General features: G+C 36.9%; 1 protein-coding gene across 1 annotated transcript; it reads right to left on the bottom strand.

Moving 5' to 3' along the window:
• Nucleotides 1-6027: 6027 nt before the first annotated feature.
• On the bottom strand, nt 6028-11883 carry LOC128606246 (voltage-dependent calcium channel subunit alpha-2/delta-1-like). The gene is made up of 4 exons (XM_053622285.1): nt 11808-11883; nt 8380-8492; nt 7358-7440; nt 6028-6141 (listed from the first exon to the last, which is right to left on the bottom strand). The coding sequence occupies exons 2-4, from the start codon at nt 8489-8491 to the stop codon at nt 6028-6030; spliced, it is 309 nt and encodes a 102-aa protein (XP_053478260.1). The 5' UTR covers nt 8492; nt 11808-11883.
• Nucleotides 11884-11922: the final 39 nt, after the last annotated feature.

The following is an 11922-nucleotide window of genomic DNA, read 5'->3' as shown; positions in this document are numbered from 1 at the left end:
ACAAGCCTGGTGGACAACTATGCAAAACGCCTACAGTTATTTCTGAGGCCAAGGGCGTACTTACTTATCTATTGATATTTCTGTTGTATAAATGATTGAAAAAGCAAATTTTGCTTGTGGTTTTGTTCAAGTTGATCAACTTTATTAATAGGTACTGTTTCAAAGTTGATCAAATATTTGTTGTCCAAATATGTAAATAATAAAAAATAATCCAACAATTTCCATGGGGTGTACTTATTTTTTCACATGACACACACACACACACACACACACACATATATATATATATATATATATATATATATATGCACCAAGTTTTTGTACTGTGTAAAAGGGGGCGCTACAGAGCCACCCACCACACCCATGTGCGACTCATTACGAGGGCCTAATGGCTGATGATTGAAATGTGTGCCGAATTTCAGGAGTTTTTGAGCATGTTAAAGGTGCCAAAAGCCCCCGAAAGCTTGAAAAAATAACCTTAGGAAAACAATTATTTAATTATATTATTTAAATATAGCTGCATCTGGAACATACTTATTTTTATTTACTCCATGCAGAATTTGAATTTCTTATTGTTTCTATAGTAACAGATAATTTACAAGGAAGTCTATAGTGCATACTCAGCATAGTTTAAAACTAATAATGAACAAATTTTATATATATAAGACATTTATTTAACATTTATGGAGGTCATCTCCAGTGTACTGCCAGTGAGTTTGCCAGAACAGGAGTGTCAATCAGAATTTGTTTATTATTTTCTATGACAGTGGCTCTGACTGTAGTGCTGGCTGCAATGTAATATTATTTCTATCGTTCTCATTCACATGCATATTTATTTTAAAGAATAAATTTGTTTTTTAAAATGGATTTTTAAAAACAAGCAGATTAACTATGTTATTTAACCAAAAAAAAGTTATTTTATAGTGAACTAGTCTTCAGTGTCAGCGCTTTTCAGTTTTCAGGACTTCGTGTTTTCTCAGTAGCATGACTTATGTTTTTGCTTATTTACTTAATAACAGAAAGAGAAAAGAGATTGGTTATTGAAGGAATGACTGTTTATAGCTGCTACAATATAATAACAGGAACTAACTTGTTTCAACAGATAATCCACTAAATATAACTATAAATGGATGAAATTATTCTTTTTTTTATGGAATCATTGGTAAATTGACTTTGGGATCATGTTCCTTACTTATTAGCATTTTGGATGGAGGTATAACCATTAATTTTTCAGTTTTGACACTTGAAGTAAAATGCTTATGTTGCTTTTACAAAATTTTATGTTATTCTCCATTTAAACCTGACACAGTGCAATGATTAGGAGATTATGGTTCATATAAAATCGAAATAGAATATGGTATAAGTAATATGACTGGGATTTCCCATGGTGATATTCAATAGCCTAACCTTTGTATAGATCTAAAGAGAGACCACAAAGTCTTCACTTCTACTCTTTGTGTAATGAATATTGTTGTTATTATTTAGATGTTAAGATTAACTCTGCCCTGGGTGATAGATGTCATGAGGTCATCCATCTAAAGCGGGAGAAAACAATAGAGTGTCTTCCCTCCATGGTTTGTTTATTATTGTTGTGTAGCTGGCATGTGTTGACTTGGTAACTATATGTGAGGTCACAACCTTGGTGCCACCAGTAAAGCTATCTGATTACTAAGACCCCCTCCACCCGATCCCCCATTTCACTCCAGATAACCATCTCCGACCCCTGACGCTGCTCCTTAAAAGCATCCTTCTCATCAACACAAAACAAATAAAATCCCCTATTTCCCCCACAAAACCTGCTAGAGAAATAACATGTTACAATCCTAAAAGCTGAAATAAGACCCACCCACATCCATCTGGACCACCTCTGCTTGATGGGCTGGAAAAAAGCAGTCCAAGGCTGTCATCACAGATCTTTAAAAGCAATCCCAGGCTTTTTAAAAGCAATCAAGAGCCCAGAAAATGTCTTTAACCAAGACCCATGCTCCGTCACAGCCAATCAGAGGGTATTTCATCAGCCGACGGGGCTGCAGAGGTTGGACAGTTTTCATGCTAACACTGTTTGTGAGATGGGTAAAGCAAACAGGAAATGGCTGTTTCATGGTTGTGCTAACCCTAAAGTCCGTGCACGAGGCTGGGCTCTGGGTTGGGCAAACCTTTCTGGAAGTCAGGAAGCATGAGAAAGAGACACAGAGAGAGACAGACAGACATCCTTCTAGAATGGCACCATAATAGCCATTATGTATACAATTAAGTTTGAATGCAGTACATCCACACTACATCCTACTTCCATGATTAAATTCTAGGTTTTCCAGACAAAATAATCAGTTCACATACAGCTGTCAGGATGGGTGGTTTAGTTAAAGTTACACAGTTGAATGTACTAATAACATCCAAAGGAAACTGGGATAGAAAATGAGGTTCCACAAGAGGCATCTAGTTTATGCTGCATTCAGGTAAAACTCATAACTCATAATTTACAACCTCTGACTATGAAAAATCAAATAAAACACCCAAAATGTTTTCAGGCTTGTCAAGTTCCCCTTCAGCTTGGACTTTCTATTCATAAACTTGGGAAGGTCTCCTTAACCCCGAGTTCAGCAAGGGATGTCAAATTAACATGGCTGCTCCCAGCATTAACGGTAAACAAAGTAGCACCTCTTAACTTTAAAAGAATTAGACAGTATACACTAGTGTTTGTTCACACAAAAGCAATTAACCCTGAGCATGTCTTCAATACAAGATTAAACTTTCAAGCTTCAGTATACAGCTGATACTGTCATGAGCCAAAAGTTGATACCTATGTACAGTATATACATTTATTTGTGTATTTACTTCTGTAATCTATCTATAACAGTGAAGACATTGTTGATTACAGTATATTTGCCTTTATAGTTTATGCGTAACTGTGAATATACTGTATAGTGGGACCAGAAATGAACATGCACAACCAATACAGGAAAATGGAATTCAAGCAAATCCATGACAACTTTTGGTTCCTTTTGGGTACAAATTAAACAATACATCTGCATCATATACATGTATCTTTTCAAAAACAAGGTTTGATGGTTGCTTTCAGGTCGGAAAATTGTCTGTGCTCATAACTTATCTGAAAACCCCTCATTTTATCTGATGTGTCACTCAACAATATAGGTCATGATGATTTTATTGGAATTTTATCTTTGTGAATGTTGTATAACCCTCTTTTCAAGATGTCTGAGGCTTGGGCTAGAGTTACCAGCCATCTTCGAATGCTTTATTGCGAAACTAGATATTGCAACTGTGATAAGACAATACTATGACATCATATATTACTGGGAAATGTCCCATTGATTGATGGTAATGTAAAGCAGCCCACAATGTCTTTTTTGTCTTTGAAGCTCTGAAAAGAAAAGAAAAAAAGCAAAGAACAAAGTTTAATAACAATAAACTTTTATTGTGAATATATCTGCACAAGAATTAACACATTTTAATTCAATACAAACATTTTTTTCCTCATTTGTCATCTTCTTTAATAACATGGTACAAATGTATACAAAAATGTTTTCAGGCTTGTCAAGTTCCACAAAAAGAGAAGGATTTTAGAGCACAACCTGAAAAGAGGCGGGGCTACAAATGCACAGGCCACACCCCATCAGCAAACAAGAGCAATTTCGATAAACACTCTAGAAGGAAAGCTTCTCCTGGCACATTGAGCATCAGCACCAGCAGTACGTTCAGGAGCACGGACACACAGCAGCCCAACGGGACAACACAGCAGCTGAGAGCAGCATTCAGAGAACACACACGTGCACACACACACACACACACACACACACACACACACACACACACACACACACACACACTAGACACCTACTGCCCCCACTTTACATAAGGAGGCTTGGATGCTTCTGTAAAGCCTATTTAATGATACATGCAAGTTCTCATTGTTACACAGTACTGCTTTAGTCATGAGAGTTAGCTTGAAGTGGACTTACATTGTAACAGAGGGCACATGTCCAAAAGTTCATTTATCATGTCCTCTTATGTAAAGTGGAAGTCTATTACTGAACATTAGGTATCCTGAAATATGCTGAATGGGATATTTTGCATAAAGGAAATCTGCACTTTTATAACATACACTAAAATATAGATGCCGAATCTCAGAATAAAACAATGAAAACATTTAAACTTTTAATAGACAGTTCCAATCTTATAATATGCTTCTTTATCAGTGTACTTTTAATACTTTTATGTGCAATTTGCAATGCAAATGAGTAGCCATATAGGCACTGTCAAAAAATGCAGTTTTCATTAATATATCTGATTGTAATATGGATCCTGGATTTTTTTTTCTGTTTTAACTTTTTTTGCACTGCACACTGGAAAACAAAAAGGCAAACATACACTGTACTCATATACACTTCATTAAGATTAGTCTATATACATAAAGTTTGGACACACACCATCTTTATCTGATGCACTTCAATGCCACATCTGCCTGAGGTCTGAGGTGACAAATTCAGAGCTAAGTATCTTTCAGAGATTCATAAATGACTGCATACAGTATGTAAATAACGCTACAGAATACAGTAGACGCTTAAGAAAATGAGTCTGCTTCTGAAAAACTTCCTCTCGTCTACGTCCACCTTCCACTTGGCTACAGAGTGACAAAAAATATAGTCCAATATGCTGTATTTCATGCGCATTTGGCAACTAAGCTGACACATGAACTTTTCACCTGAAACACTCAGCATTGTTTAACTTGATTAGTGTGACAAAACCACAGCTTCACCACAGCCTCAACAAACGTGTCTAATCCAAATAAACGGGTTAAAATCAGCCATTAGAGGATCTTGCTAAAGTCATGTGCTCATATTTGTGGACACAATAGAAAAGGTTATAATGACTCAGTGTATGCTGATGCTGGCAGTCTTATTTCCTCTATTTCAGGACTGGCAGAGCTTCAAACAGTCAATCATTAATCTTTCTTTAAAATAAGAACTGAAATTAATGGTAGCTGTTTTCTTGGGTAGTATTTAAGTAAGGTCAGGAAAAGATAAGAAAACAAATACATGCCTGAAGGTTTCTTCAGTGATCTTTTCTTCAGGAAAAAAGTGTCTCTTATGGATAGCAGTAATGAATACAGAACGTTCATAATTTGGCATGTGCTGAGTTTAACATAAATAAAGTGTTTCATGCGTCTCAGTGATGGACATCCGCATGATATCATGGCATAGAACTCATACTGGAAGAAATTCTAGTAGATCAAGTATCTGTATGACAGATAATAAAAAACAGAATGGTCAGTGGGCCAAATGTAGAATACAGTGTTTGAGTTAGGGCCTGGGGAGAGATCATTGACTTCTTCCATAATAAACCCCTTTCTAATGATTCTTTGAATGCCATTCAAAGAATTACTTCACCTCAACCACTCTTTTGATGTGAGAGTGAATTACATAAAACAACCCTACACACATGACGTGGCACCTCACAATTCTTAAATCATATTTATGTGCTCAGATCAACACTCGTTTAACTGATCCAACCTTCTTCAAGCCTCAAATAAGTGCAGCAGTAGCAGGCGAAAAGAAAAATACCCACCCTTAAAAGCTAAAAAGACTGCTACATTTGCTGGGAACATCTTTCCCTCTTTAAGAAAGAGAGTCCCAGCGTTGATTCCTCATTAGCGCCAAAAGGAAACTGAAAAAGATAAGTGAAATGTAGCTCTTTGAAAATAATAGTCTTTTATCTTTCCATCCAGGAAACCTGGAGTGGACATGTGGAACACAGTCATGTCTTAGTACACTGTGTTCTGGTCAGCAGTGTGTGCACAGAGTGTGTAAGAATGTGTGAAGTGTCTGTGATCAGGAATGTATTCATGACCAAGACTGCGTCAGGAGAGATTTCCGTGAGATGTGGTTGTTGTTTGTAATTCTGGTCCGGCCATGAATGGTGGTTAGGAAGTGAAGTGTGTATGTGACGATTAATTGTGTAATGATCAGTCTGTGAATAACTGGTGGGCAGTCAGCAGCTGTCTGCTTGTCAGGAACAGCAGCTGGTTCCAGTGAGCAGCCAGAGGAGTAGCAGTTGAAGAGCTAGCACTGGCCAGAGAGAGGGAATCAGACTACAACCACCGCCACAGTCAGATGCGTCTTCCTACAGCCAAGACAAGAATCTTAGTGAGAATTTCACAGAATTATACATACTTGGGAAAAATTAATCTTTCACATTTGTCAGTAATGTTTTTACATAAGTAGATGAAGTTACAAATGTAAAGGTAGACATGGTGTATTTCAGTGGAATTGTGGTTAAAATTAAAATTGGAATCTTTAAATGCAATGTTCTCCCTTTTCACTTTTGGGATTAACAGAGTTTAAAAATCCAGAACTTTACTTGTAATTGAAATAAATGCAAATAAGACTTAAAGAGTTTCTGTAGATTTCAGAACTCTATGTAGTAGAAAATATTAAAATATTAGCATGTGGCAGGCTGTTTCAGGCTCTCACACTTATGTATTTGTATTAATAAGTTTGATTATATTCTACTGGATAACTTAAATACCTTGCAGCACTGATCTTATTTTGAAGTGTGAGCATGTTTGTGTATGTTGGCATGAGGAAAGGCTGAGCTTCAAAAGGGAGGAAACACATGTTTATTTCCCTAAAACTCTCTCAGGAACAAGACAGATACTTCCTATTTCCACAGCAGAGAGAAAGTTGTGGCGCCTTGATTCTCTGTGTGTTTATACTGACAGTGAAGCTGGAGATCATAATCTAATCATGGGAACTTGCATTATATTTTTGATGTTAATGCAAAAATTGCTGCCTTTAGTTATTTTAGGCTTCAGAAGCTTTACATCATGCCAATGTTTGATGTATTCTTTTGTGAGGACATTTCTATTAAGCTACAAACAAACACAAAACTAACCATCATACACAAAAGAGAAACATCAGTATAAGGATGGAGGAAGATGAAGCCAAGGAAGAAGATGCACTGATGGGACACAAAGGTTCATCCTGAGAATGGTGGAAATGATAAGCAGTCAATAGTGAAGGTGAGATGAAAAAGAAAAGGAAAATAAAGAGAAATGAGTTGAAAGAAGGAACAATATGAATTGCTAACAAAAGCAGTAAATCATATATACATAATTTTATAAAAGTGTACCAATATTAAAAAAAAAGAGTTATGATTAATCCCTTAACGTGAGTGTAAAAGAAGAAGGGATTGAGCAGACCTAGAGATTGCTAATAATTGTGGACTACTATTAACAAATCAACCAAAAACAGACTTGAATCATACATATAAAAGTTGTATAGAGGTCTTCTTTTGGGTTGGGTAGTCTTGTAACTCTTCTAGCTTGTGTTTAACTTACATCAATGTTGTTATCAAAGCAGACATCTGGGCCTTTTCTGTAGCGGGGGTTATGGGCCAGTATACAGGGGTCCGGACCAGTGGCTGATTCAAAAGCATCAGGAAAATACACGTCGTCTGTAACACATCTCACAGTGTACCTCCCCATGCAGTTTGACAGCAGTGTATAAAGTAACATTAGCATGTTGTATATAACACAGTGTTCTTCAGTCTGAGTTCTTTTCCTGCTCCAATTCATCTCCATCAAGCCATGCTTTATAAACAACATATAAATTAATCAGGTGTAATCAGAAACCCTGCAGAACTGAGAGTGATGACTGCCATAAATGCAAAAGTTATAGTTAAGCTAATATCGTGTCTAAAATCTGAGTTCACAATCAAAATAATTTCAGAAATCCTAATATTATGTTAACATTTCTTAAGTAAGAGCTAAACTGAAACTGATTAAAAGCCATGTCTAATTGTTGATATGATTTGTATTATTATGATATATGATATGAATTGTTTTCTCTGAGGAAATGTTTATTTAGCATCAAAGGAAGGCGTCTGTAGTGTCAGCACTTTGTAACAGTCAGAGGTAAAGCTGTGACAAGGGGAAGTCTCTACAGAGGGCTTTGCAGTTCAGTTATTTCCCCATAACAGCTTGCTCTGTAGTGTTTTCTTCCCTACTTAAAATATACATAAACTTTACCTACAAATATAAAAATGTTAATATTATATATATATTTGTTTGTTTGTTCAATCAGTTGGTAAGTTAGTATTTTTTCAGGTATATTAGTATTATTATTTTTTATTATTATGTTACATTAATTTAAAACCAGGGACACGGTGACTTAGTGATTAGCATGTTTGCCTCGCACCTCTAGGGTTGGGGGTACGAATACTGCCTCTGCCCTGTGTGCACAGAGTTTGCATGTTCTCCCTGTGCCTCTGGGGTTTCCTCCGGGTATTCCTGTGAGCTATACACACAGCCTTAAGTAAAGGCAATCAGGATTCAGTGTTCAGTGTTTTACAGAAGGATACAAGGCTGCTCGGCCTGTCTCACTGGCTTGGTGTCACAGGAAAGACAGGTGCTCTTGGCATCAGTAATTAGAAACACCAGGTTAGTGCTGGGCAGCTTCTCTGCTCGGTACATTCTGGAAAACCACAAAAACGAATGGCATATAAACCAAATTATTAATTTTTTTTTTGCAATTCAGGTTCAGGAGCAGTCTTAGACTGGTGCTTTTACATATGCAGCATTTAGTCCAGTTGAACTGATTTTCCCTCTACGTGCAGTTCATTCGTGCAGGTGAGAACACAGCTATGAGATGGTCTTTATCCTTTCCAGTCAAACTCTAGTCTGGTTTTGATTGTAGTGAGAAAGTGATTCAACCCTGAAGCAGCCCAACTGCAGGAAGCAAACCAAACATGATGAACAGTCGTGATTCTTCCGCACTTAGATAACCTGCACATCAAAGCCCAAACTTCAAGTGCCCGTAAACTTAAAATGTAATTTTAAATGCTCTTGGGTGGCTGATTCGAATTATAGAGATTTGTATTTGGGTCAAACTGGCTAACAAAGTGCTAATGAAGCCACATTTTTCTATTTAAAACAGACTTTCTCTGAACGTCTGTAAAAATCTGATTTGAGAATCTCAGTGATGCCATAAAATAAGATTAGAGGATAAAGTGGTACCTGAAAACCTTAACCATTGCACCGGTGTATAAGCTAGCTAGTTAATGTGGCTAATGTTAGTGATTAACAGAATAGTCTTATAGATGTGGCTACTGTTTAAAAAAATATATATTTTTCTTTCTTTATATTGCAATGAAAATCCCACTTGTATACTGTTAATTCAGTGCACTTTAGGTTGTGTGACACATTCTTTTTTTTCTCATTTTTTTTTATTTGTCGACCTGAGCTGCTAAACTGTGTCATAACGTGCAAACTGAGCCAAAGTACAGACCTGTAGAGCTGCAGAAATGGCATGTGTTTGGGAGATCTGTGGATGCAATACACAATGTTTTAATCTAGTCATTTGTATAATTTTTGATGGCCAGTAATTTATTGAGGGCCAGCTCTGTGTTTCCTGTGCTTGGATGATTTTTGTCATTTCTATTCAAACTCCATCACCGTACTTCTGACCAATGCATGAAAGAGTCTTACGAGGATGTTTTCAGCCCTACATGTCCCCCAGCCAACATTTTTTTGTTTTGTTTTTAGCTTGTTTAATTATTTGCAGTGCAGAACTAAACCAAACCAAATAGCAAACAAACCAAACATATCAATCTCTAATATGTGTAGAAGCAACCTTACTAAAAGGGTACTAAACTGTTTGTTTCAGTGTCCATACGATTTCAGTAGGGTGTTGTACCATTAAAACTCATTCAGGACCAGTATTGTACCTTTAATGGTACATTGACATTGTTGAGAGAGCAGCAGAATAAATGGCTATGGTTCAGATGGCTTCATCATTCAGTATGTGTAAATGTTATTAGCTCATGCAAATCCAATTATTTAACTTTAGGGATTATTTGATATATACAAAGATTTAGAGTGTGTAGCTCTTTGCTTTATAGCCACCACTAGTCATGTGGGCTCACTTTATGCTAAGACAATAGACATGTGCTAAAGTCTTTAGTGAATGTAATCTTAGATCAGAATGTCCCGTTGGAAAGCAGGTTTGCGGCTTGTTACATGCTGTCAACGCTGAATGGGTTTCTGGGCAGGCACCAGTTTTTCTTTACAACATCCCTCTGTGCTTTCCCTCAGCTCCCCTCTTTGGAGTGTGACTCATGGCTTTGTAGTGTGGTGTACAGTAGAGCAGTGGGGAAATGTAACTCAGAGTGACTGTGTGCGTGACTGTGTGTATGCGTGAAAGCGCTCAATTACATCTCACCTGCGCCTTCCATAATCACTCACTGTTTACTGCAGCTGGGCACACTTAGCTGAGCACAACAGACCTCTGATCTCAGTAGTCATCAGGTCATGTACACACATACACATGGAACTAGATTACACTTATACAATCACCTGCAGCACAAACCCCTACACACATGCACTCAATGATCAGAGAAAAAAAGTGAAAGCTACATATCCTGTCGTCTAAATAAGTGTGCTCCAAGCTTACGAGCACTCTCCCACCTGGCCAGTGGAGAATGCTTTATTCCCGAGAAACGCAGTGGAAAGCATGATTCAACCACACGTAGATAACCTGCACATCAAAGCCCAAACTTCAGCTTGTTTAAGTGCCCATAAACTCAAAATGTAATTTTTTAAATGCTCTTGGATGGCTGATTCTAATTATAGAGATTTGTGTTTGGGTCAAACTTACTAACAAAGTGCTAATAACATCACATTTTTCTATTTAAAACAGACTTTCTCTGAATGTCTGTAAAAATTTGATTTGAGATGTTCAGTCATGCCAGAAAATAAGCTCCATATCTTAGATTAGAGGATTATGTGGTACCTGAAAACCTTAAACATTAAAGCTGTGTAGAAGCTAGATAGCTAGCTAGCGAAACTAATTTTAGTGTTGATCAGAATAGTCTTATACTGTAGAACTGGCTACTGTTTGTAATAGTTTAATTTATTATTATTTATTATTATTTTGGTGGTTATATAAACTACTATGACTATAATAGCACCAAGTAAGTCTCCTATAATGTTTTACCAGTGCAAGCTAGTTTATGGGCAGTTAGCTAGCTAGACAGCTAATCTACTTAGCAAATACTTAATATATATTATTGATCAGGAAAATTGTGGTGGTTATGATATATTTTGACAAGTCTAGCTATTCCCAATGGTTATATAAACTAGTAAGAATATAATAGCTCCAAGTAAGACTCATACTGTTTACTAGTGTTAAATGCAAGCTAGTTTATTGGCCGGTAGCTAGCTGGATAGTCAACCTTCTTAGCAAATACTTATTGATAAGCAATATAATGGTTATGATGACATATTTTGACAGGTCTGGTTATTGTTATATAAATAATTAAGGATATGCCAATTAAGACTCTTTTACTGTTTATGTCTATTATTTGGGATGGCATATACATATTCTGCCATTTTAATTGGGATAAACATGTTTAGCCACAACCTTGAGTAACTGTAAAACTGGATATAGTTTTACTATACGTATTATATATGTACTTTGCTTACAGAACCACATCCTGTGAGAACTGTGAGAGAGATGATTCACGGTAGTTATAACTTTGAAATGCATCTTTATATTTAATCTGAAATTCAGATTTTAAATCTGGTTTTCTCCAGATCTCTGAGTGTTACATTCTCCAGGCCTGAACAGGGGGCATGAACATGTGAGGGGGAGATTGAATTACACACTCTGAAAGGAGCGGCTCGCCGTCCCGAGATTTTGCAAATGGGTTTCTTTTTTATGGCTCTCGTTAAACTTTACATGTCTAAAGTAGTTAACGTAGAAGAAAAACCATCGTATGCAGAGTCGCACGTGGGGCTCGTAAAGGCCGGTGGTTGCGGCGAGCTGAAACTCCAGACACCTCTCACTTTACCCCAGTTCCAGGGGAGCGAACGACATCGGGATTTATGGCCCGCAGGATCTCGGA

The sequence above is a fragment of the Ictalurus furcatus genome, chromosome 4, assembly GCF_023375685.1.
Source record: "Ictalurus furcatus strain D&B chromosome 4, Billie_1.0, whole genome shotgun sequence".
NCBI classification, from domain to species: Eukaryota; Metazoa; Chordata; class Actinopteri; order Siluriformes; family Ictaluridae; genus Ictalurus; species Ictalurus furcatus.
The sequence above is the reverse complement of the archived record's forward strand: the minus strand, read 5'-3'. Positions and strand labels throughout refer to the sequence as shown.